The 27,813-nt window shown below is 36.5% G+C and overlaps 1 protein-coding gene across 1 annotated transcript; it reads left to right on the forward strand.

Annotated features, from left to right (window-relative positions):
- The first annotated feature begins 1,086 nt into the window (after nucleotides 1–1,086).
- LOC136806214 (cartilage oligomeric matrix protein-like) lies at nucleotides 1,087–27,813 on the forward strand. The gene is made up of 26 exons (XM_067062778.1): nucleotides 1,087–1,168; nucleotides 2,008–2,169; nucleotides 3,563–3,658; nucleotides 4,087–4,271; nucleotides 5,096–5,171; nucleotides 6,429–6,470; nucleotides 7,278–7,438; nucleotides 7,937–7,994; nucleotides 11,021–11,220; nucleotides 11,711–11,848; nucleotides 12,315–12,389; nucleotides 13,667–13,843; nucleotides 14,533–14,643; nucleotides 15,538–15,645; nucleotides 17,764–17,923; nucleotides 18,980–19,098; nucleotides 19,526–19,578; nucleotides 21,305–21,390; nucleotides 22,463–22,558; nucleotides 22,911–23,086; nucleotides 23,477–23,528; nucleotides 23,796–23,971; nucleotides 24,312–24,350; nucleotides 24,612–24,700; nucleotides 25,231–25,373; nucleotides 27,533–27,813. Exons 1-26 carry the CDS (start codon nucleotides 1,093–1,095, stop codon nucleotides 27,547–27,549), a joined length of 2,871 nt encoding a protein of 956 aa, XP_066918879.1. The 5' UTR covers nucleotides 1,087–1,092; the 3' UTR covers nucleotides 27,550–27,813.

Below are 27,813 nucleotides of genomic sequence, written 5' to 3' on the forward strand. Positions count from 1 at the left end.
TTTTATTTCTACAGTAGATACCCTTGAGAAGCTTAAGGATTGAGTGTTGCTTTTAGACACCCCTGCGCGGGTCTGTGCCCTGCCCGCTGGGAACCCAGCCCTCACTGGAAAATTTGGCCAAAATTCCGTCCCCAGTGGGAAAAAGACCCTACAATTTCGGCCCCAGTGGGAAATTGACTTTGATTTCATCGCTATTCGATTCAATGTGAAAAAATTGCACTCCAAAATCATCCCCACTGGATTTTGTAACCTTGGAACAGTAGAATTTCTATCCCCATTGGGATTTCGAATAAGAAAATTTCATACCCACCGGGTCTGTGATAAAGGGGTGTTTTAGCCATTCTCTTTGGAATCAGCTCTACTCACCATTAAGTTTCAACCTTTCAATTATCATCATCATATCTGCCTATGTCTTAGTATTTTACGTTATTAGAAACTTAATTCCTTATAAAGGGAGCAGTTTTATGTAATACTTGCGAAAGTCGAGGCTTCGTTAACCTAACATCTAAAAAAGAAAAAGCGGTTATAGAAATGATTTGGAAACCACTCAATTTATGAAATCTCTTACAATAGAAACTTATTATTAGTAGATCAATATGATATCTTGTACAGATCTTTAACCGATAGGGGACGCTTTAGAGTTCTGGTGATAGTTGAAAGGGATCTCTCAGAAATGCATTAATTCACTACGTGAGTTCATAACTCGAATACGCACGGGGAACACAGTTTGTTATATTGTGGAAATTTTGAGGCTTGTTACTGAAGGGACATAAATTTGTTGAGGAGATATTCGAGTTAAGAGGTTGAGTATAGATCGACTGGACGTTTTTTCAGGATCATTTGAATCAAACCAGCAGTGAGATTTTTTAAATAACCTTAAGATCTTATGTTTAAAGTTCGGGCGGCATAGGTTTGTTTTACTAGCCGTAGCGGGTCTTTCAGCATGTCCTGTCAATTAAAGTAACTTTTGGAAGAAACGTCGCCTTGTTGTACAAAGAGTGCTATTGCTATGTCGATGGGCCTTCATGTCGCTTCGGCTTCATGTCGTCTAGTATATTCAAAACGTTTTTGCTCTTCTTTCAGCGGGTGGATATGAAGTTTATACAATATTTAGTTTTGGTTTTCTGTATGTGTTACACCACTACTTTCGATTTGACTGGAAAAACAGGTATATTGATTTTACCATTTATTGACTTTTTCTTCTTCTTGCGCTTAGACAGCAAAATGTCACTAAAAAGAGAAAACAGAGGTTAGGTCAGGGCAGAGTAAGCAGTTGCGGAGATGTTTACAGTGTTTTTTCCAAACTCTTCTGCTGCTTTCTTTACGTCTACCTCCCACTACTGCCACTACGGCTGTAAACTCCGTGCATATATATTTTTCCACTTTACTATCTCTCTATAACGGACGATAATTTAGTTCTCATACAAGGGAGTTGCAGAGTTAAGAAACTTTCGATACTTCACGACAAAGAACAGGGTTATTTCAGCCTTCGTTGTTAGCGCCAAGGCACTTTTCTACAGGGCTAAGTCTAATGCAAGGTGGACATGTCCTGCAAAAAGTATCACAAGCACAAAAAAAGGAAGTAAAGATGAAACTTTTTGAACCAAGAAAAATCTCATTACAGTGGTGTCTCTATAACTCGAGCACGTTCGGGAAACTCAAATTTGTTCGAGTTATGAGATTGATTTTAAAGGCATTGTTCATTGAAGGGACGATTAAACTTGTTCGAATTATAAAGATGTTTGGGTAATAGAGGTTCGAGTTCTAGAGATTCAACTGTAATCGAAAAATTACGACGCCTGTGCTTATTTTCCTCCTTCGATAAAAAGCAAAAAGGATCCTGCTTCAAGAATCCCCCTGTAGTATCATAAAATAGATATGTCTTATCCGGGAAAAAGGTTGGAATTTATTTTATAAAGGTGTCTGGATTTTGCAATGACATAGGTGTCTTTTTCATAAAAGACTGGAACAGGGTATTATAACCAACTCTTCCTATTTTTTTTTTAGTTCAACTTGATGTCCAAGAGGGTAAGGAAGGGATTGTGGGAAATGACTTTATCACCAGTTTTTTCACAGATTCACCGCACAGTTTTATGAGAATACAATTCTTCTTCAAAGAACCTCTTCATCCGATCAACGTTTTTCGTTTGGAAACTACTGAAGCTGATGGTGAGTGTTGGCCTTAGACTAGAGTCTACTTCTGGCTGAACTTTGCTTTTTGATAATTTTTGATGACGCTGAGTCCAGTGAAGTAGACTAGGAGTATTTGACGAGGTTGTTATTTTGAAGAAAAGAAATGTTTAAAATCCAATTAACAAAAATAAACAATATAATTAAGAATGAGCAACAAACATCATACAAACATCAATAACAGATTTTGAAATCTCTTATTTTCAAATAAAAACATTGCTTCATTCTTTTTTTACCTGGCAAAAACAACGAAAATCTGGCGTAAGCAAAAGCATATTACCATATACTACCGGACCACTTAATCTTGCCATCCAGTCTATAAAAAAGCTTTAAGTAGATCCCGGGCTATGTTGACCAAGACTTTTCCATTTCTATTTATACACCACGAACCTTTAGAGCGTGAGGAGGCTGGGCTCGAGTTACCATGAAGGAATGACGTCAAAATGTCTGAAGCCGTTGCCTTGGCATGCCCAAAGATAAATAATTTAGATTTGTAAATTTATTACCAGTCTCCTCATAAATAAACCAAAAAACGCCAAATAAACGGGGGGGGGGTCGATTAACGGGGGTGGGGGGGTTTGAAAATTTTCGAAATTTTGATAAACGGAGGGGACCTAATTGCCGGGGGGGAGTTGGAGGTTGTACTTCTGAAAACCAAAGAATAAGGTAAATATATGCTAAAATCAGGCTTCTTGGAGCAAAGTAAGGCGACTTCTTCTTGCTAGCTGAAAATATTCTTAAAAATTAATAAACGGGGGGGGGGAGGCGTTTATTTGGCACCTAAGAGTATTTGGGGAATTCGCCTCCCTAATTTACCCCAATTTTGGTCGACCCACCATGCTTCGAAGACTACTGAATCATCCATCTATATAAGGGTTATGTACGTGACATCTAGTAAACCGCAACTCGCTTTTCAAAACCAATCTTCTCAATAAGTTCTTATAGCTTTGGTTAAATGATGTCTTTACTGTCACACTTTCTGGTCATATTTGATCCTTTAAGTAATCAGTAATCGAAATCTTTTTATCTGAAATTGTTATACTACTCTTCTCGTTTGTATATTTGCCAAGTTTTCGAGTCTTTTCTTTGGCTAGATCGAAAGTTATGGACTGATGTTACCGACATGAAAACGGATTCTATAATAGTTCTCTACCCGAGCCATTTAGGACCCCCTACTCGCGACCCTCTGGAGACCAAAAGCCCCCTTAAAACAATATTTACCTCTTTAATCCATAAACACGAAAATTGTTTGATAATACGGATTTTCCAGAGGGATGCTGAAAAGACGTGCTCTAAGATTCTTCAGGTCCTGATCTCCTTATACGTTTTCAAAGAGCCTGAAGCTAATTTACATTTGAATAAAATTTTTCAGGGGAACCAGTATCGTTATCTCTAAAGATTTTGGATGATTTGGTGGTTTTGGAAGCGAGAGCGAGTTCTACCAAGACTTCTAATCAAATATTGGGAAGTAAGTATCTTTCAAAATCTTGTGAGATTCCGAAATGCGTCTCATTTTGCGCGATCATTGACAAGGAAATACTTCGTCCAAGACAATCATTAGTTTAGAGGATCGCAATCTAGAATCCAGGGTCATTTGCATCGCTTTGAGACCAAGAATTCTCTTCCAATTACGAAAAGTTTTTTATTTGACTTTCCAGGTTGAGGGGACCAATCTTTTAGTTCGAATTACAGAAAGATGCGAGGTTCGAATTAGAGAGTGTTGACTGTATTACTCGGATGTGATGCAATCTATCGTGAGCGCTGTCGTCAACAAACAAGCTAAGGACCTGGGTACGAGTTTGTAGAAAGTATAATAACACCTTACTAAAGAAAGGATATATCAAAATATCAAGTAGACACCCAACTTAAATTTCAAAATTATGTTTCTATTTTCAGCACTGAAACAAAACAGCATTCAAAATTTGACCATACACTTTTTCAACGATCGAATCTCATTGTACAATTTTTGTGATCTTCTTTCAACCAAAAAATTGGATCGAAACTTCCTTGATGTTTTGAAAGACATGAGATATGTATTGAAAACATTTTACGGACAAACTAACCCAGAGCATCGCTCTTATGTAAGGATGAGTTCGCCATTTCCCCCGGAGGAGGGGGGTACTTAGGTAAATGGAGGGTACGGGTATGTGCTGCCCTTACGGGTACCTTTTTTGGACTTCCAAAATCCCACTAACGGTTGGGAAAATAGGAAGATTTAAACTTTTTTCCTCTTTTTTAGTTCGGCTAAGGGTCCGAGGGTGGAAAGTCGGGCTACACGTCAGCTTGCAACCCTAGTACCCCCTGGGGCCATTCATATTTTCTCTCGTTTCTCTCATTAAATTTAATTTCCTAAATTTTTCATCTAGTGCCACTCCTTCAAATCCAATCATAAACCGTGATTTTTTTTCGAATTTGAGACCATGTTCAGACGTTACGGTTTCGTATCACTCCGGTATAGTATTTGTTTCGGGAAGGAAGTGTTCATACTGATTTTGGAACGTTTCGGAGCAAGAAAACGGAGCAGTTCCGTTCCGATGAAAATAGTGGAGCGAAACCGTTTTGATCTGTTTTGCTTTGTAACGTCTTCTTTCTTGACGTTTCAAATTTTGACGTTCACAAGTGGGACCATTTCGTTCCGAAACGGCACGGAACCAATATGAACACTCTCGATCTGTAACAGAAACCATATCGGAGCAGATACGGAACCGTAACGTCTGGACATGGTCTAACAGTGGTTTGAATTACGGAGAGTTATTTCGAATTTTAGAAAGGGTAAGCTGTATTTCATTTCAATCCCGGCCTCATAAAAACAATGCAGTCCAAGATTTACTTGGGGTATTATACGTATTCATAATAAATTTATTAAATTTGAAACTTAACTATTTGTTTTTGTCTTGATACAAAGGGAGAAATCAGTCGATTCGATTTATCAACATCATTAATGGATGAAATAGTTTACCAACACCATTGCTACAAACAAAGTAAGTTAAGAGATGTTGCCAAAAGACACCCTTCTACTTTAATGGGATAAATTTTCGCGGGGATTAAATTTCGCGGTTGAGCTCATCCGCGAAATTTTAAGATTTCGCGGGGATTAATTTTCGCGGATGAGGGATTTCCTGATTTTTCGCGGGGATTTAATTTCGCGGATTGGGGTACAAATTAAGATTTTTGAAAAGGGTCAAAAGAAAAATTAAGAATTTTTTTTTCAAGTAATAAGAGGGTGTTTTGGAATAGGGCGAGGAGATATGTATTACAACTATCAAAAGTTGAATTTGAACTTCCATGGTGCGGAGCTAAATTTTCACAGCCTATTTGGGTAAAAAAGCGGAAGAGAAATTCGGGATAAGAAAACTAAATTGAAAATAAATTCTTTTGTTTTCCGTTTTCCCTCCTTTTCTTACATATCCTTTTAAATGTTTAATTTCAAGCCAGTTGGATTACCCCTGGATTACCCTCTTGCATTGAAAAGCTTTTAACAATAAGCGATCACTTTAGATAAAAATTTTTCCAATACCTCTTCCAAGTTTGTAAATTTGTGAAGAAAATTTTGAGGAAAACGATTTTTTGCTAACAAGCATATCGAGGATTTGACCTTTTTCGAGGGTTGCGTGCCCTCAAAAAAAAATAAAAAACGATAAAAATAGAAATTTCGCGGATTGTAAAAAAAAATCAAATTTTTCGCGGAAACTAATTTTCGCGGATGGGCCTTTTTCAAATTTCCAATGGGACTTATTTTCACGGATGACACCCGAATCCGCGAAATCCGCGAAAATTAATCCCCGCGAAAATTTATCCCATTAAAGTATGTCACAGACCCGTTGTCACCCCTGCTCCACTGCAAAGTTTTGCAAAAATTCGTCCCGGGTAGCAAAAATACTCTACGATTTCAGCCCTATTGGAGAATGGACTTTGATTTCATCCCCATTTTAAATTTAATGGAAAATATTTTAATTCAAAACCACACCCACTAGATTTTTTGAGCTGTGATCAAAAGAATCCCCGATTTTTATGCCCGATGTGAGAAAAAGTTCCACTGGGGCTGCGAGTAGTAATTCATCAGCTAAACAACTTCTTGTGTCTTCAATTATCTGGAAAGAGATATATCATAGCGTAATCTGAATCATCTCTGAATGTTTTTCTGTGCCAACAATGTCAATGCAGTTGAAAGTTGACGTTCATTAAAACTTTTTTGGTCAATGTTAATCGAACTGATGTCAAATTTCACTTGTTTTTAGAAACGGTCAAAACGGATGGTTACAGAAAACCTCAAGCGATCGGTAAGGCATATTAGCTTCACATTGAAATCAACGAAATCTTACTTTTCGTCTTTCAGCACTTTTGCGTCGTAGTCTCAATCCCGCTAGAAATAACGCCTTTAGCTTGGTATTTAATTGCTCTGTAGCTTTCTACTGTGATTCTGATCGAACACCTCAAAATAAAATTTGACCTCTTGGAATTTCATTGAAATTTCCACTTTCAGAGGCCCTCAGTTTTGCTTCAAACGTCGTATACACCAATCGACGCCGAATTTCACGTCGATTTCAAAAATGTAGTAAAAAAGCAAACAAAAGCTTCTCTATCAAAAGTTATGGACCTTTGAAGTACTACCGGTTTTGTCACCCTCCTCTTTATGAGTACATTGTAGTTGGGCCGGTGTAAAGGCCGGCGCAAATGAATCCAACATTTGATCCAACATTTCAAATTCATTGTTGGACGAAATGTTGGACGAAAAGTCACGTGGAAAAATTCGAAAAGTTGCATGAAAAGTCATTTGCGCAAAAACGTCAAACATTTTCATCCAACATGATTACGCAAATGCATCCAACATTGAAGCCAACATAAAAGTGACGTAAATCTTATAAAAAATGTTGGATGAAAAGTTTGACGGCGATCAAACTTCATCCAACATGATTTCCAACAATTTTCTTAAAAAGTTGCAATTTTATGACTTGCGCAAATGAACTCAACATTTGATCCAACAATAATGTTGGATGAAATGTTGGATTCATTTGCGCCGGCCTTAATATCAAGGTGCGATAGAAGAACGAAGAGAGATAATTATTATAGTTAGTTAACTTTTTCAGGGGAACATGCTGCATCATTCACGTCAGACTTTGAATCATCGTCTCATTCTGAAGAAAATGCACCAGCAGAAAAAGAAGAAGGTCGCATACTGACACCTTTGGATAAATTAAACCAAGCTCTTGAGCTGTTGAAAGAAGTCAAAGTTAACCAAGGGTTACAGGTAGAAATAATAAGTGTCAAATATCAACTACTTGAATATACCTTTCAATAATTACCTTCATTTTTCCACCACCTAGCGTTAATAGCTCTTTTGGAACCTGCAATTGAGTTTTAAGGCTAAAAGTGTTCTCAAAATTTATTTATTTTCAGCATTCTATAAGTATTTTTGTGTAACTTTCTAATAAAATGCAATTTTTAGAGCTCTAAAGCTTTAAAGTGTTCTTAAACTTTTTATATAAAAAAACGGTTGTTAGAATATTTATGGTTTATTGACTACTACCAGTTAGCGTAGACAGGAGGGGCGCAAAATTTGTGTTGGAGAGCAGATTTTCACGACACAGTAGTAATTAATCTATTCATAATATAAAAAGATAATTACCTTGTCATTAAAAATCTGCTCTCCTACACAAATTTTGCGCCCCTCTTGCCTACGCTACTGACTACTATAACAAAAACTACTCTCAAGACCTGAATCTCGTTATTTCAACACTTTTTTTAGGTTTCAAGCATCAAATTGATGAAGAATACTGTAAAAGAAATTGAACAAGGAAATTTCGGTATGTCCTCCATATGTTCGTGTCAATTCTTGTTCTCCATATCCGGTCATATTTTTTATTATATGCGAAGTTGGGAGAAGTATACCACAGTGTACTTTCTATTATTCAACGAATCAAGGCATTCTCCAGCAGCAAAAGGGTATCCATGTACGAGAATTCATGAAAGCAAAGGGTCTTTTAATATAAAAAGTGTTTTTGAGATTTGTTCATAAAGTTCATCAATCAGAGGCTTATAGCAGAGAGATTCGATTTATAGAAATAATTTTAGGAGAGTGTTCCCGGCAGTGGCGTTGTGGCAGGGGGGCCGGGGGGTCATGCCCCCCCCCCCAGCGGAGCTTTTTTGAAGGGGCGCCAAAAGAAATTTTTTTAAACGCCCCAATCTTAAAAATCATACTTTATACGCCTTAAATTACGCCCAGGACCAATTTTACTGAGATAATTTTAAAATACTTGCAATTTTTTTCGCTCGCTTCGCTCGCAATACAGTTAATTGGTAACTTCTTTGCAATCTAGCTAATTTTAATTTTTTTTGTGCATAATATAGCATTATTAAATGAACTGCGCCCCAAGACCAATATGCTGACAACAATATTGAAATCATAAAACATCAGTTTTTTCGCTCACTTCGCTCACATAACACATTGTTTCTTTAAGTTCCTTTTCACTCTAGCAAGTTTCAAATTTGTCTATTTTTATTTAGTGATTTAGGGTATCTTGGCAGTTGATTTAAAAAAAAATTTTCTACCGGGTGCGCCACAAAAAAGTTTCTCTCTTTAAAACTAATTTTCTAGAAATCTAAAAAATTTAAAAGAACCATTCCAATTTCATTGGAAAGAAGAAAAATAAACTTAAATTTTGATGGGTCATTTATTAAAATCGATTCATTAAAGTCAATTCACGATAAGTGTGCACTCTTTTTTCTTTTACCTATAACTTTTGAAGGAATTCTCCAATCTTTATAAATTTGGTATCATTTGAAAGATATTAGTGAGTGGAACAATTTGAAGTAAAAAAATCTTTAAAAAAATTCTAAAAATGAAGATGAAAATGAAGAAGAAAAAAAAGAAGATCTTGTAGAAAAGTGCTATAACTTTCATTTTTACTGGAGAGATTCCTTGATCTTAGGAGATCATCACTGTGAAAAAGTTTTATTAAAATATTTATTCAATATAAAGTTATGATACAAAGTTAATAAGTGATTGACCCCAAAAAACAGCAAAAAATTGCAGAAAACAGCGTTTTTAGACGTCAATGACGTTATAACTTTGTTTGATATCTTTTGACTGATTGGTTATTTTTGAGAATTCTTTTCACAGTGATGACGTTCGATGATCAAGAATTCACTTCAGTGAAAATGATAGTTATAGCACTTTTCTACAAGATCTTCATTTTTTTCTTCTTCATTTTCATCTTCATTTTTAGAATTTTTTCAAAGATATTTTTATTTCAAATTGTTCCACTCACTAATATCTATCCAATGATACCAAATTTATAAAGATTGAAGAATTCCTTCAAAAGTTATAAGTAAAAGAAAAAAGAGTGCACACTTATCGTGAATAGACTTTAGATCAAAAGTTATGCTCAATTGAATGAAAAAGTTGATTTCAGAAAGTGCTCGAAAACGTTGAAAATCGACCTATCAAATTTTTATTTCAAAATTGGCAATCACAATGGCCTTTACACGATTAAGAGCATTTTTGCAGTAACTAAACACATAAATTTCGAAACTGAAAGGTCGAAAGTGTTTTAAAATCTTCATCAAAATCACTTTAATTTACTTTTACCGATATTCTTCTTAGATTTTTGGTTTTAGATTGGATAAAGTCTATGTAAGGCTGAATGTACCTCGAAACTTATATTTGGTGTATTTTTATGAATTTTACCACGTTTTTTGGCCTTTTTCGACGAAGTTTCTGCCTTTTAGTGAAATTCAGCCTTCTTTATATAACAAAAGGTCATTCATAGTTCGGAAGGGGGTCACTACCCCCCCTACCCTAGAGCTACCCCCCCCCCCTACCCTAGGTTCTTCCCCCTTTTAAAATTTGATGCTACCCCCCTCAAAATTTTAAAATCACACTGCATTGCGAAAAAAATAGAATCATTTTGAATCGAATGTTTCAAACATACTAAACAATTAATAAAGAAGACGTTGCATTGTAAATTAAAAATAAAACTTCTAATTTGGGAAAACACAAAAAAAACATACCACTGACATCTTACCCCCCCCCCCCTTTCTAGATGAACCCCCCCCCCCTTTCTGAAAACTTCCCCCTTTCTAGAAAAAATTCTCTTACCCCCCCCCTTTCTGAGATTTTCTGAACATCGCTACCCCCCCCCCTTTATAAAGGGGGGGGTGCGAACTATGTCATTTATACCGCTAATTATCATTTTTAATGACTGCGAGACAAAAATAATGATGTATTAAGTAATTATGCTTCTTTTTAATTTGATAGGTCGATTTTTAACGTTTTTGAGCACTTTCAGACAGTAACTTTTTTGTTTAATTGAGCATAACTTTTTATCTAATGAATCAAATTTAATAAATGACCCATCAAAATTTAAGTTTATCTTTCTTCTTTCCAATGAAATAGGAACGGTTCTTCTAAAATTTTTAGATTTTGAGAAAATTAGTTTTAAAGAGAGAAACTTTTTTGTGGCGCACCCGGTAGTCGGCCCAAACCATGTTGGGGCCTGTTTTTCCCTTTTCCGTTCATCAAAGATAAAGTTACTCTTTTCCACTAAATATTTCCTTCCTCTTTATGCCTAAGCAAATGAATTTAGTGAAAGTTTAGAAAATGGTGGGTGGGGACACCACTTTGGAAAATTGGAGAGGGGGGCGCCATTTAAAAAAATTGACTTTGGCCCCTCCAGAAAAATTTTCCCACAACGCCACTGGTGGAGTGTTCCTTCTTAACGGGAACTGAAAAACTTCGCATTTTAATAAAAGAGATTTGAGTAATAGAAGTTCGAATAAGTGTTACTGCACTGTGGAACGTATTTCATTTTTACACAAATGTTTTCATAAGGTGAAGGAAACAGAGAAAATGGACCTCTTCAGCAACTCATCAGAAACTCTCTACGTTTTGGTCGTCGAAATGCTTGTTCATCTAACCCTTGTTATTATTTGGTGCCATGTTTCAAGACGAATGATGAGGCTGGATACCAGTGTGGTAAATGTCCTTTGGGTATGGAAGGTGATGGCAAGACTTGTCGCGATATTAATGAAGTAAGTCTATAAATTGTACAGTAAAATCAATCAAAATATAAAAGCCGCATTCTTTTTCACCGTTCAACATATAAATTGTACAGTAGATTGCATAGGATTCGCATATCTTCGGAGGGAACTCGATATAAAAACGGTCGTGTGTTCGGCCCAAAGTTAAGCCTGTAAATTTGAACCCAGTGAAGAGAAAATCTAGCCAAATTTGAGTAAATTTTACTTTTGGTAAAATACCTTAAGTGACCGACGTCGAATTTTCAGGCATTTTCAACAATCTGAACAGCTCTGCAGCACAGACCCGGTGGAGCATCCACCCCACTGAAAAGAAATTGCCAAAAATCGAACAAATACCCTGAAATTCAATCTCACTGTGCCCTATGGTTTTATTGGGAATGAAGATTGAGATTTCGATAAATATTTTCATATCCCCAATGAGTGAGAAATATCCAATGGGACAGAGGTATACTTAATTTTCATTATTTTGTTATACTTTCAGTGTTCATTAAATCCTTGTTCACCATTGACAACTTGTCAAAACCGTAACCCTGGTTACACTTGTACGCAATGTCCGCCTGGTTTCCAAGGCAATGCAATCTTTGGACGTGGAAATGATTTTGCCAAAAATAATAAACAGGTACAACCATAGGATTTGAAGACACTTCTTTCCTGCATAGACGAACATTTCCCGGGGGGTATTTTTATATTTTTCCAGTAGGTCAAAGGTTATTCTAAAATTTCAAGGGGGTCCACCCCTTACTTTTAAGGTAGGAAAATAATTTTTCAAGACTTCTTTTGCAAATTTTGCCATTTTCCAGGGGGTATTACCACATTTCTAAAAATCTTTTTTTGCCTTAAAAAGGTTTGTCCACCCCCACCCCTGTATGGAAATTTAATGGACAACCCATTTGGCAATATACTGCTTATTAAACTGTAGTATAATAATATTTTCCAAATTCCCTATCTTGAAAAAGGTTATCGCAACGTTTGTGCATTTGATTGTTCTTTGAGACGTGCGACTGGGAAGTATAATATTCTTCAAAGTGCTAATCTTGAGAAAGGTTATGGCAGCAGTACAAACATGCATTTGATTGTTCTTTCAGACATGTGTTGATGTAGACGAATGTACACAAACGCCAAGTGTTTGCCCAAAACATACATTTTGTAATAATACCTATGTAAGTTATTGGTGAACTAACAAGTGTTTGTCCAAAACATACATTTTGTAATAATACCTATGTAAGTCATTGGTGAACTAATTATCATAATCGCTAATTATGGTTATTTGGTCTAATGTCGACATTCCTCTTCTTATTTCGACATCCTTCTTTAGATATAGGAATAATAGGAAGGTCGGAATTGCTGATTGAAACTAATTTTCTCTGCTTAGCAATCAGTTGAGGAGTCCATCAGTGATTCCGGCCTTTCTATTATTCCTATCTCTAAAGAAGGTTGTTGAAATTAGAAGAGGGATGTCGATATTCGACCAACTTACGGTAATTATTATTAAAGCGAAACCGTAGTGTAAAGGTAAGAGAGGATTCCAATCCAGTATCAAAGGCTTCAAAATGGGACTTGATGTTTTTCTGCTTAATGCTCAGAATGATCAAGGGTGACTTTGTAAGTCATTGGTGAACTATTAATTATCATATTCTCTGATTATTATTAAAGCAAACCGTAGTGTAAGTAGAGGATTCGGTTTTCTAAGCAATAGGGGAGAACGATAGAGGGTTAATGAAACAATCCATGGAGAAAGATGGCGCCCGCTCGGGTATATAGCTAAGGAGGCTGCGGGTCACCACAGCAAGACTTACTATTTAATTATTACTTCCTTTTCTTTTTGAGAGACTTTAAAAGAATTTGGCTTACATAATTACACGTTTTTTAAGAGAAAGTTTATAAGAAGAATACGAAGCTAACTTATTGCCAATTACCAAGAACAAATTACGAATAATCGCAGCCTCGCTTTAAAAAAATGGCTAATGAAATGCTGCTATAAAGCTCATTTTAAACCGATAAGGAAATACAGTGCCAAGAGAAATTAAGAACATCCAAGTATGAAAATAACGAGATAAAACAGCCCCAACCAAAATTTACTATTTCTATTTCTACTTATATTTTTATTTGATTGAGTCACAGGAGGCTTCGAGGCCTATTTTCGCAACTATAGACGCTTTCAATTAGCGCCCCGTCAGCACCTTAGACTGACTACCTAACCCCCCCCACATGGCATGGGTTGACCCGGGCGAAAGTTCATTCACTTGCCAAGTGAGCCGCTGCGAGTGGGAATCGAACCTCAGTCGCCTGTGCAGCAAGCAAGGTCAATGACTACTATATCACAGCGCCTTGGTTCCTATATAAAAGGGTGTATGTCATTTCTATTTTGTCTCAATGAAAAAATCGAACAATACCGTAGAAATTATAAAAACCTTAGCAATCTTTTACTATTTTTTAGGGTGGATATTTTTGTACGTCTTGTGAATCCGGATACGCATTCAACAAGTTTGGGAAATGTGCGCAGATCCGAGAATGTCAAGGAGAACCAAGAAGTGCGCAAAATCCGTGCTCTGAACATGCAACTTGTTCTTATGAGTTGAACGACCTCAAAGGTGGTGATATAAAAGCTTGTCAGGTATATAGTAGAGAACAGTTTTCAGATGTACGTTTTTTTTCTTCTGTTTTTTTCTTCTGGAGAATTTAGTCGCCAGCTTCAAGCAGAGATGGCCAAGCGGGGAAAGGCTTCAGCACCTCAAATCTCAAATCGCGGTTCGAATCTCCGCTCCTTCTAATGTTCCGTTCAGTTTATAAAGCTGAGTCAGCTGGCCGTAAACCCCGTGTAAAAAAGACCGAAGACCGCCTAGAATGTTGGGCTCTACGTAAAAAATATTGACTCTAAGCTTTAGACACTTGACCAGATCCGCGACCAGTGAATTATGATAACGATATTCTGTAATTCTAACCTCAATCTTAGATCTGTATTTGCTGATGAAAAAAAGGTGTTCGTAGATACGACCATATGCTAAAAAATGTTATTATTATAAATAGCTAAACAATGTTATCGCCTGTAAAGCTTTATTGGCGAGCAGGAAAATAAGTTGCGGGAGGTTGAAGCCGTTCATGGCTGTAGAAAACAATTCTGTAAAAAATACTCCCGTTTTTGCGCTTGCTCCTTAACTGGCTATTATTAACTCGTGGATGAAACTCGGGATGAAATTAAAAAGTCTGGTATTTCACGATTGTACTTAACTGAACTCTATAAAAAACATATAATCGAATTGGAAATTAAACAAAGTTAAATTCAAGTTAATTCAATATTTTTAGTGTAACTTTGGGTATGCTGGTAACGGTTTTGAATGTGGAAAAGATTCAGATTTCGATGGATTTCCGGATGAAGATTTGAATTGTGATCCGAAAATTGCAAGTTGTATAAAGGTAAGTTACTTGAGTTTTTCTCAATTGTATCAGTTTAGAATTCGTGCATCGGTTACATATAGTCTCTGGCCCACAGAATGCAGGCCTGACGCAAATCGTCGATAACAAGTCACAAACCATGTTTTTTTCTTTACTATATGTTTTACACTCTCTTTACGTCAAAGTTCAAAAACGTAAACGGACTTAATCTGAATAAAAAAGACTGCATAAATCGGTGCTTTTTCCGTACTTGCATCTTAATTCTTTACATATTTTGTCTTCCTATACAGCTGTCCTTATTTACCAGACATAGCTAGGCAGTTAGATATCGATTTTATGTATCTCCCTCCCGGGGGGTGCACTCATATGATCTGGCCTACGTCGTGTGCCGCGCTTAAGGGTGGGGTTTTTCAGTATCCCAAAATGCACTGTAAGGGTGTGTTTCTGTGAGATTGCACTGCAAGGGTCGAATTTTAAAACAAATTCAAAATAATTGTTAAATAGAAAGGTTTTTACTTTTCCTTTGTTTGAAAAAGTTTCTTTTGTCTGATAATTACAGCTGACAAGAATAATTTTCTCAGTTTTTCTTTGAAACAGAAAATTTTTCTAGCTTCTTCTTCCGCGCAGATTTACAGCTGAGAAATATAGTGCACTATAAGGGTTGGGTAAATCAAGAGAAAATGCACTGAAAGGGTACCTTTTCAGCCATATTGAACTGCACTGTAAGGGTACAGTTTTGAAAAGCAGATTTTGCGTGGCACATACCGTCGTTTCGAAATCGAGTGCCCCCCCCCCCGGATCTCCCTATGAACAAAGAAACTTCTTCACTAAATAGTGGGCATATTGATTTTGTGTTTATTTTTGTCTCCTTAAGGACAACTTCCATTATACTAGTCTTATTTTTATCTCCTTTAGGACAACTGCCCGTACTTACCAAACAGTGGTCAGTTGGATAGCGATTTCGATGGTGTGGGTGATGTGTGCGATGCGGACGATGATGACGATGGTATACAAGACGAAATGGTATATCAAGGGATCACTTTTCACATTGGAGTCTCTTTAACTCGAACCTCTAAAACTCAAATGTCTTCTTAACTCGAACCTCTCTAACTCAAATGTCTCCTTAACTCGAACCTCTCTAACTCAAATGTCTCCTTAACTCGAACCTCTCTAACTCAAATGTCTCCTTCTCCTTTAACTCGAACCTCTCTAACTCAAATGTCTCCTTAACTCGAACCTCTCGAACTCAAATGTCTCCTTAACTCGAACCTCTCTAACTAAAATGTCTCCTTAACTCGAACCTCTCTAACTCAAATGTCTCCTTAACTCGAACCTCTCTAACTCAAATGTCTCCTTTAACTCGAACCTCTCTAACTCAAATGTCTTCTTAACTCGAACCTCTCTAACTCAAATGTCTCCTTTAACTCGAACCTCTCTAACTCAAATGTCTCCTTAACTCGAACCTCTCGAACTCAAATGTCTCCTTAACTCGAACCTCTCTAACTCAAATGTCTCCTTAACTCGAACCTCTCTAACTCAAATGTCTCCTTAACTCGAACCTCTCTAACTCAAATGTCTCCTTAACTCGAACCTCTCTAACTCAAATGTCTCCTTAACTCGAACCTCTCTAACTCAAATGTCTCCTTTAACTCGAATCTCTCTAACTCAAATGTCTCCTTAACTTGAACCTCTCTAACTCAAATGTCTTCTTAACTCGTACCTCTATAACTCAAATGTCTCCTTAGCTCGAACCTCTCTAACTCAATTGTCTCCTTTAACTCGAACCTCTCTAACTCAAATGTCTCCTTAACTCGAACCTCTCGAACTCAAATGTCTCCTTTAACTCGAAACTCTCTAACTCAAATGTCTCCTTTAACTCGAAACTCTCTAACTCAAATGTCTCCTTAACTCGAACCTCTCGAACTCAAATGTCTCCTTTAACTCGAACCTCTCGAACTCAAATGTCTCCTTAACTCGAACCTCTCTAACTCAAATGTCTCCTTAACTCGAACCTCTCGAACTCAAATGTCTTCTTAACTCGTACCTCTATAACTCAAATGTCTCCTTAACTCGAACCTCTCTAACTCAAATGTCTCCTTAACTCGAACCTCTCTAACTCAAATGTCTCCTTTAACTCGAACCTCTCTAACTCAAATGTCTCCTTAACTCGAACCTCTAACTCAAATGTCTCCTTTAACTCGAACCTCTAACTCAAATGTCTCCTTTAACTCGAACCTCTCTAACTCAAATGTCTCCTTAACTCGAACCTCTCGAACTCAATTGTCTCCTTTAACTCGAACCTCTCGAACTCAAATGTCTCCTTAACTCGAACCTCTCTAACTCAAATGTCTCTTTAACTCGAACCTCTCTAACTCAAATGTCTCTTTAACTCGAACCTCTCTAACTCAAATGTCTCCTTAACTCGAACCTCTCTAACTCAAATGTCTCCTTAACTCGAACCTCTCTAACTCAAATGTCTCCTTAACTCGAACCTCTCGAACTCAAATGTCTTCTTAAACTCGTACCTCTATAACTCAAATGTCTCCTTTAACTCGAACCTCTCTAACTCAAATGTCTCCTTAACTCGAACCTCTCGAACTCAAATGTCTCCTTAACTCGAACCTCTCTAACTCAAATGTCTCCTTAACTCGAACCTCTCGAACTCAAATGTCTTCTTAACTCGTACCTCTATAACTCAAATGTCTCCTTTAACTCGAACCTCTCTAACTCAAATGTCTCCTTAACTCGAACCTCTCGAACTCAAATGTCTCCTTAACTGGAACCTCTTTAACTCAAAAGTCTCCTTAACTCGAACCTCTAACTCAAATGTCTCCTTTAACTCGAACCGCTCTAACTCAAATGTCTCCTTAACTCGAACCTCTCGAACTCAAATGTCTCCTTAACTCGAACCTCTCTAACTCAAATGTCTCCTTTAACTCGAACCTCTATAACTCAAATGTCTCCTTAACTCAAATGTCTCCTTAACTCAAAACGAAAAAGTTTCATGGTCTCTTCAGTAAACAATTTCTTACTCCAAACTTCCTTGACTCAAATAAATATGTGTTTTCCGTGCGTTATGGAAACTCCACTATATTTTATGATGTAAGTGCCTTACATTAAAGTTTGTTAATTCTCCCATAGGACAATTGCCCTTTCAAATCAAATGGAGATCAATTGGACGTCGACCAAGACGGTATAGGGAATGTATGTGATAATTGTCCGTCAAATGCTAATCCTTTACAGCGTGATATTGATGGCGACTCGTATGGAGATTTTTGTGATGTCGATAATGATAATGACGGTAAGAATGATGACGTCACGATGACGTCATTTTCCATCTGGTACAGACATTTGTCGCAGTGAATTGTGGTCAATATATTTTGTCCACTATCAGCATATTGGGAAAGACTTTTGATGTCTTTTTCTGTCGCAGTCCATTATTGTTTTAGATATCCCAAATCTAAATTCATTTTCAATTCCAAATCAGTTTTACATATGGCATATTGCAATCGAAGGTCCCATTAGGAAGTCGGAATAAAAAATTTTGATAACTTTTGAAATGTTTATCCGACAATTTTGGTATAAATTTCAGCAGAATTAGACAAGTGATTATGCTGAATGTGAGCTTTTTAGGTAAAAAGTTGACCAGTCAGTAAAATACCAACCACGTGATTGAACTGACATTTTGCACACCGTCTTAGTACCGTCAAAAGCACAGGTCGAAATCATATATCGACGCTGTGCCGACCAATTGAGATTCTATTCAGCGCGCAATCAACGCAGACAAAAGTAGATGTAGTAGATCTTGGATGAAGTTCAAAGTTGATATTTTTATTCCCGTCGTTGAAAACACAACTAAAAAATGTCATCAATGTTTTTTAAAAAGAGTCAGTGATAGAGAATCATAACATAAAGTCTGTCTATTATTTCGATTCAATTAAAGTGACATTTCCATAATTAATAGTTTAGTAATTACTGTTATACATTTGGGGATAATGTAAAAGATTTCTTTCGAAGAAAGAAACTCACTTCAATTACACTTGGAGGTTTCTGGGGAATTTGTAAATAGTAAACTGCATACTGATACAGTCTGCTAGACATTATTAAGGTAATATTTGCTCTTCATCTTTGATTCTTTCTACAGTGATTAGATTGACACATGCGCGATAAAATTTCTATTATTGGGTCTTCAGAGGTTAATATATTCTTTGAAAACTTAACCTCTGATACTCAGGGTACCGTCTTAGATTATCGATTTCTACCACTTAAAAGCTGCGGTTTGATTGGTTGATCGATCGATCCACTTTGTGAAATTCAGTAATGAAATAACTAGAAATAAGCAACGTTTCTTTTATAGGTGTGGTGAACGGGTTTGATAATTGCCCCTTTGTAAAGAACGAACAGCAATGGGATGGGGACGGCGATGGAATTGGTGATCTGTGTGATAATTGTCCTTCTGTTCCAAATAACGACCAGGTAAACATCATTATCATTTCAAAGCATAAATGATACCCTTAAGTTTAGAAAATACCAAAGCTTGGAAGCGGGGTAGATTTGTAAACAAAGGTAAGACTGGAGCCGTGTAAACAGTGAAGTTGATGTTTAGCTTGTCCCAAATTCTACGACTGCTATTTTTCCTTCAACCACCAATAATGGTGTTAAACTACTTGCTAACCATCTAACGGACGATAGCATCCTTTAGTTAATGCTAGATGATGTTAATATTAAGTTAAACACATTACTTTCAATCAATTCCTGGTCTGTCAAAAATTTAAATTGGTTGAGTTTTTAAGCGATTAAGAGGATGTTCAAGTCTTTTAACTCCTTAACTTTTTAACTTCTTTACTGGGGATCTATCTTCAATAAAAATCATATCGTTATAATAGCATATCTTTGGTTTTAGCTCGATGTTGATTTGAACGGTGTGGGTGATGTTTGTGATAACCAAAATGACAGGTGACTATGACGTTTTATTTGAACCATATTTCTTCCCTAGATTTTTGAGGCTTGCTTACATACAGTCATTTTTCCCCGTTTCTGCATACCTAAATTGACAAATTTGTACTAAGGTTCCCATTCACTTTATTAAAATTACCTTGGTTATAAATTATTTAATAAACTTCCCCTTCTTTTAAACACCCCTCTTAATAACTAAAACTTAATAAAGACCTGGGCATTTATTCGTAGTAATACGCCCGGGGGGGGGGGCACTCGACAAAAACGACCGTACGTGCGGCTAAAAAGTGAAACTGGACCCTTACAGTGCAGTGAAAATTTAGCCAAATTTGAGTAAGTTAGGGCTTAAAATCGACCCTTACGGTGTATTTTCCTGAAAATCTTTGACCTTTTTTAGGCAAAATATGGTCAAATTTTACACCCTTAGAGTGCCCTTTTCTCATCTTTGCTCATTTCGACCCTTACAGTGCACTTTGGGAAGCTTGGAAAAGGGACCCTAAAGGGCCGCACGTACGGTTTACCTTGAGTGAAAAATTGACAATTTGACTAAATAAATGAAAACTAGGAAAATGACCAATTAGTGAAAAAAATGACTAATTTAAATGAAAATGGCTAATTAATGAAAAATAACTAATTATTAATGAAAATGCCTAATTAGTGAAAATGGCTAATTAATGAAAATGGCTAATTAGTTAAAAATGACTAATTAATGAAAATGGCTAATTAGTGAAAAAAATGACTAATAGTGAAAATGTCTAATTAGTGAAAATGCCTAATTAGTGAAAATGTGCTTAATTAGTGAAAATGCTTAATTAGTGAAAATGCCTAATTAATGAAAATGGCTAATTAGTGAAAATGCTTAATTAGTGAAAATATCTAATTAGTGAAAATGCTTAATTAGTGAAAATGCTTGATTAGTGAAAATGCTTTTTAGTGAAAATGGCTAATTAGTGAAAATGGCTAACTAGTGAAAATGCTTAATTAGTGAAAATGCTTGATTAGTGAAAATGCCTAATTAGTGAAAATGGCTAATTAGTGAAAGAATCTCTAATTAGTTAAAAAATGACTAATTAATGAAAAAATGACTAATAATCAAACAAAAAAGGCACGAAACGGGAACAAGGTGAGAACCAAAGCTGTGACCGCCTAGAGGCCTGAGCACGAACGTGCGAATGAAAATGAGGGCGAAACGAGTTTGAAAAAGACCATGAAACCTGGGCATGAACATGCAATTGCAATGAAAAAAATGAAGGTCAGAAAATGAACTGAACTGAGCCAAAATGAAAACAAGGCAAGGCCAATGAAAAGGAAAAGGACTAAACGAGCCAGAGAGCCTGGGCACGAACATGCGTGAGTACAACGAAAGTCTAATGAAATGAATAAAATAAGTGAAAATCTAAGTTTTGAATAAATATTTTTGTAAATTTTATGAATTTATAATATATATCTTTCTACAAATAAAAGTGAAATTTCACTTTTGTCCCTAGGACAATGGAGCAAAATTGATTCGAATCGATTTTGCTCCATTGTCCCAGGGACAAAATCAGCGTGTCTTTTGGGTATTTCCCTCACTTTTTGTCCCATGAAACAAAAAAAGAAACCATGAGACACGCACTTTTTTTCTTGTGTTGGTGGGATGGAGCATGTTGTATTGCACCAACGCGAAAAAAAACTTCTCGTGTCCCCAAGCCTTTAAAGAACAACTTTGACTTGGTTTTCTTTCCAGAGATTATGATGGAATAGCTGACGGGAGAGACAATTGTCCATATTTCCCAAACGCAGCACAAGTTGACACTGATGGTGACAATATAGGTATGGCGCACAGCTTTTTTCGGGTTAAGGTGAAGTAAGTAAAGAAGCAATCTGATTGGCTGATAAGAAACTGGTCATTCAGGCTAAAAATGTTCACGGGCTAGTTTCATCATCAGGCTTGACTCTCTCAGCCTAGATTCGTCATTTTTTTATGGGAAAAATAAATTCTAAAATAGTAAGACTGAATCTTGTGTTCTCTGTGTTCTTGTGTCCACCACGATGGAAAAAAGTAAATTCTAAAATAGTAAACCTGAATCTTGTGTTTTCTGTGTTCTTGTGTCCCCACGATGGGAAAAATAAATTCTAAAATAGTAAGACTGAATCTTGTGTTCTCTGTGTTCTTGTGTCCACCACAATGGGAAAAGTAAATTCTAAAATAATAAGGCTGAATGTTGTGTTCTCTGTGTTCTTGTGTCCACTGCAATGGGGAAAATAAATTTCAAAATAGTAAGACTGGATCTTGTGTTCTCTGTGTTCTTGTGTCCACTGCAATGGGAAAAATAAATTCTAAAATAGTAAACCTGAATCGTTCTGTGTTCTTGTGTCCACTGCAATGGGGAAAATAAATTTCAAAATAGTAAGACTGAATCTTGCGTTCTCTGTGTTCTTGTGTCCACCACGATGGGAAAAATAAATTCTAAAATAGTAAGACTGAATCTTGTGTTCTCAGAACTCAACCTCTTTCTGAACCAACAACACTTAAAAAATGAGATAGCAAAATCCGAAATGAAAGAAATAAATCTCTAAATACTCATTCAATACAGCATGAAGACGATAAATAAAAAATATGGCGGTAAGGCGTTATGGCGGTATTCGGAAAAAGAATCGGCGGGAAAATTTCCAAGACTGGCAAACTCTGCCGGCTGTAAACTCTTTTCGGCAAAAAGCTTGTTTGCGAATTTTCTTCGGCTTTGGGTTTATTTCTTATATGTATAGTGATTTGTCTTAGACTATAGCATAGTTTATACACTATGTCTCTGTAATAAACAACCAGCCAATTGGTTCCTCACATAAAGGTATGAAAGAGCCTTTTTTTTTTTTTTTCAATAATCCATTCTCTCTCTCATTTCAGGTGATACTTGCGATACAGATGATGATAACGATGGGTTTGTCGATCAAGCAGACAATTGTCCCCTTATGCATAACTTATTACAATTTGATATCGATGGTGAGTGAGACCCATTGAGTTTAAAGTACAAAGTGCTAGATGCGAATCTTCAAATTTTATCTTTACCTTCCCTACCTTCGGGTAAAACAGATCAAGAAAAGGAGACCTTTTTGTCATCCTCAACTGCGGTCGCAAACTTACTTACTATAACTGTTGACTCTCTCTAACTCGATCTTCAAACGACCAAAAATTTCATTCAAATTAGAGAAAGTTTCGAATTACGAAAGTAATTTAAACCACTTCCAGCTAAGGGGACCAATATTTCAATTTTAATTTCGAATTACAGAAAAATTCGAATAATAGAGATTCGAATTAGAAAGGGTTACGAGACTGTATTACCATTCCTTTTTAGATAACCAACGTGGCGATGTCTGTGAGTATGATTACGATGATGATGGTTACGACAGTCGTGTGGATTCCTGTCCACTTAACAACGCTATCTGGAGGACGAGCTTCCTCAAGCATCGAACCATACTTCTTAATAATCCTCGAGAACCAGCAAATCTATTGTGGAAAATTCATGACAAGGTAGGTAACATTTTACGTGGAGTTGGATTCTTGGTAACGTGGTTCGTTATATATATAGTAGTGTCTTTTATGAATATTTTCAAATTTCGGATATTTGCGGCGGCTAGCAAAATGCTAGTGTACCGGGCTCAGAATCACTGACAAACTACTTTGATGGTTCGAGCCGGGGTCAAATCCACAGTTTTGAAAAATGTTCTATGTTGTGAGGCGTTCTGAGCATTTAGATACATGTCCATAGGGTGCAAGGGAAGGAAATATCCACAATATTCCTCCAAGAAATTAACAACCAGAACTTATTTTAAACTCTCAATAACTCGACTGATTCCTTGCTTCTTTTGAAGTGTTCGAGTTGCAGAAAACACTATCATAGAAAGATCTTTCTTCTTCTAGGGACAGGAAGTGGAATTGAATAGCTATATCAACGGAAGTGTTGTCTTACTAGGTAAGTGCCTGGCAGCCTACATTGCAGTTCATGCAGTCTATTCCACTTTGTGACTTTTTCGAATGTTTAGAGTCCAAGCTTTTCGTGTTTTTACGTTTGAAGACTTTCTAGTAGCAAGCAAGTTAAACGCCCTCATCGAATAAACTCCCCTTCGAATAAACGACTCTCCTGCTCTAGGAAGGGCATTTTGGAACAGGATTTAGTCTATTCCGACCTGTGAACCATCAATGTTACATTTCCGCCGTAACATTTACCATTTACTTCCAGGCGATGACTTGTACGAAGGTTTCGATTTCAATGGTGTGATTCACATTCTCCAACAAGAAGGGAAAGTCATGAACACTTTCTATGAAGTTGGTATCGCCTTCGATTATCAGTCACTAAAGAAGTATTATCTGTTGTCACTACAAAATATCAACGGATTGAAGAGAGTGGCAGTCTATGTATGTATTTCTAGTCACATTTTGTTTTGGCCGGCTGAATGGAGAATTTTGCCGGTTCTACGCACGACAAATAGGAGATAATTTTTCATTATCCAGCTTATAAAAACATAGCAAAACCATTGAGTCTTCTAGAGATTTGTCTTCCTATACATTGTCTTCCAAGAATTTTCTGCAAATGTCGACATCGACGGAAATGAATATGTAGTCTGATAGAAATTTAGAGGAGTTTTAAACACGCTATTTCCATCTGGAACCTTATGTGACTGTTAGGCCCCATTTTGATAACCAAAAGGGCTCTATAAAAATCAGATGTTTTTAAATCACAATTGGAATTTTTTAGGTCAGTCGAAATAATGGGCGAAACCCAGCCAATGAGAAGGTTTGACGAATTTTTATTTTGTGATTTATCGGCTCACTTAGACACTCATATAGAGGTTTTGCCAGCTCTAAGCCCCATAGAATCACTGATGCTACACTTAATATTTAAAACTTATTTCAATGGTAGAAATAGTCATTTTGAGAATATGGTTGTTCTATTTAAGTTTTAGCAAGGTTTTTAAACACTTATAAATAACACAAATACCCATATTCAAAATGTTGGTTTTTAACGAGTCACAATGAGAGAATTTTTTCTTATCAGGTTCTGAAATGGAGTTCGCCATTTGACTGGCAACCTGGAAGCTCTTATAATTTGAAAATACACAGAAGACCATTAACAAATCAGTTAAGGTATGAATGTTTCAATTATATCACACATTTTCAGTAAAAAGAATTTCCAAAGCAAAACCTTCGAAGAGACAACTTTCATGGTTGGGATCCTTTATAAGCATACCTTTTTACCTGATATTCTCTGGCGTCAGCAGGCCCAGCGGAAGCGGGGAGACTGGGGAGACTTCAGCCTTCTCAATGAGATTTTTTTTCTCAAATTCCTAGCGAGTTTTATCTCATTATGAGCCTTCAGCCTCCCCAATTTTAAGGTGGTTCCGCCTGGCCTGGTCAGTCAGTAATGTTTAATAAAGCTCTGGATACACGTGGACGAGGCTGGAAATACGACAGCTCTTCTCTTCAGTCAACTTTCTCTTATTTGAACCTCTATAATTCGATGTTTTTGTAATTCGAACTAAAACTTTGGTCCCTTCAGCTGAAAAAATGGTATATAATATACTCTCTGTAATTCGAATCTTTCTCTAATTCGAGGAAGACTTTGTGTCCCTTTAACATCGAATTAAAGAGACAACTGTATGTTTTTTTTCTTAAAGAATACAAGTCAAAGGCGTGGATGGTGGTGCAACAGTAGACAGTGGTGTTCTTGAAGTTGACCAACAGAAAGGTGGCAAGATTGGTTTGTACGCAACATATACCAAAAATGTGATCTGGAGTTCATTGACCATCGAATGTAATGGTAAGAGGATGTCTCTAATTTTACTATTTGTACTAGTAATAACATGGTTTGGAGGGTGATTTGGGAGTAATAGTCCCGAGGTTCATTGAAAATATTTCAAAAAAGCATGAACGTAGTGAGGGCTATTTGAAATGTTTTCAATGAAACAAGGGGCTATTATTCCCAAAATCATCCGAACGACCATGTTATTTGTCCTGGTTAATTATTATGGATAAATTAAAATTCAGCCACTCCTCCCTTTTCCTTATTTTGTTCACATATTTTTTCAAAGTTCCTTTTTATTTTTGCCATTTAATAGAAGCTTAAATGACTATTAACCAATGAAAATATTCGAATTGTACAACTATGAAATCAATTAGTTTTTATCTTTCCTTCCTTTCCTTTCTCTTTTCGCGGGGTGATTACAGCAGGGCTATTACGGATTAATCACCCCACTCCTCCCTTACATTTCTAAGCTAAATGTAATCAGCCATATAATTAGGGAATGTAAGCACGAATATATAAAATTGATTGGGAAATACTTGATTATCACACAGTTCTTAATTAGCTCCAGTGTTCTCAGTTCTTTCGTCTCGGACAGATTTCAGTCTCAGCGAATTATAAAGAGACTGTCCCGCTCTTAGAATTTGGTTAACTTCAGCAAAATATTGAAAATCTTGGCTAATTTATTATGTTGATTCTATTTTCCGTCTGATATGAAAAACCCTGCTTTGACCATTAGCTTGTATAGCTGACAAGAAAATGAAGTGAAGTGAAGTTCAAATTGAAGTTCAAGGTTTAGTAAACTCCATTTGATTGGAACCTTTATTAATCAACGAATCTTTCTGCATCTCAAACTAAAATATTTCGTAAAGTCAGTTTTGAATTTCGTCATAATTCCTTTTTTTATCCGTTAAATCGAATTATAGAGATTCAATCAATATGAAATGGTAGATTAGAAAATACTTAACAAATAGGTGGCCACCACTGTAAAAGAATAATAAAATCGACTCTCTCACAGGGTCATAAACTCTCCTAGTTTAGACCAAAGTTTGAAAATTTGGCTGAAAATTGCGGAAAATAGTCTCTCTGAATTTTTGAAATTCAGTCTCTGACAGGGTCGATTTTTCGAACTTTGGCTTGGACTTACCCGTCACCTAGTAAACCTATTACCTCCTTGGTTAGACTACACCCATGCATTGCCCCTGTGATCATTTTCTTTTAGCAGGGAAAATATTTTCCCTATTCATTTCTAATGGGATTAAAGTAGTTTTGAAATTCCTAATGAGAATGAGGTTTAAAAAGTACGTTCCCACTATAAGATTTTATTTGTAGATAAATAGAAACGAAAGTCAATTCATGATAGATTTGGCACGAGTCAGAAGCCGAAGCCAAGAATCATGCATTTCAACCATCACATTTATGCACTGAAAATCTTTCACTAATGCACATCCCACTGATTTCCACATTCGATACAAAACAATATCGGTTTCCGTAAGACGCAATTTCATTCATACATTTATACACACGCTCTGGTATAATCATGTTTACAAGGACAAAACCTTATTAAGAAAAGTTAGTGTTAAGTCAAGGGAGTTTAGGGTACACGTTTGTATATCTACATTGTTTTGCCTATGTGAGAGTTTGACAGTTTATTCTCACAAGGGGCCGTCTACATAGTACTAACGCACTAAAATGTCGAAAATCGAGTACCCCTTCCCCCTGTACGAAAGCGTACGCAAATGGCTATACCCCCTGGTAAGTACGTACTTTTTCATTCACCCCCCTCCTCGGTTGAAGAAAATTTCGCTTGGTTCGGACCTTTATTTCATACATGAAACTCAATGTTTATTAAAAAAACTTTTTCTTTTTCTGCGTATAAGAAGCGTGAAAGTCGGCAAAAAAGGGCTATAAAAATTTTCTCTGCGTACGTACATTTTCCTTCGACCCCTCCTCTCCCCCTGTACGCAAGCATACGCTTTTGGGAAGACCCCCCCCCTTAGTGCGTACGTACTATGTGGACGGCCCCCAATCTCTGATGAGAGTTTTTGTTTAATCTACAAAGGAGTGTACAAATGAGAATGTTTTTACTATTCACCTTCGAAGGTGGACCGAGACCTTCTTCGACTTTCTCATTATTACTTACATAGGAGGTAAAGATAATTCATTCATAATTTTAGAATCGAAAATTGAATAAAAGAAGACCCTGGAAGAAGAATCTCTGCAACAGCACCAGACAGTTGTAAGGCATCATGATTACCACATCGTTTGCCTGCTCTCGCTACAGACAGACGTACTTTGAAGGCATTTTAGAAAAATGTGGACTCCTAGGTAAAAAGGCGGAGTTTCATTTTATGTAAATATTGTATCATTTTTTAAAGAATTTCGAAACTTGTAACAAGATATAACTTTTCAAATTAGGAAAGATGAATCTAGATTCCAAGAATGATTCTGCGCATAA

This window comes from Clytia hemisphaerica, unplaced genomic scaffold, assembly GCF_902728285.1.
Source record: "Clytia hemisphaerica strain Z4C2 unplaced genomic scaffold, Clytia hemisphaerica genome assembly, whole genome shotgun sequence".
Classification (NCBI taxonomy): Eukaryota; Metazoa; Cnidaria; class Hydrozoa; order Leptothecata; family Clytiidae; genus Clytia; species Clytia hemisphaerica.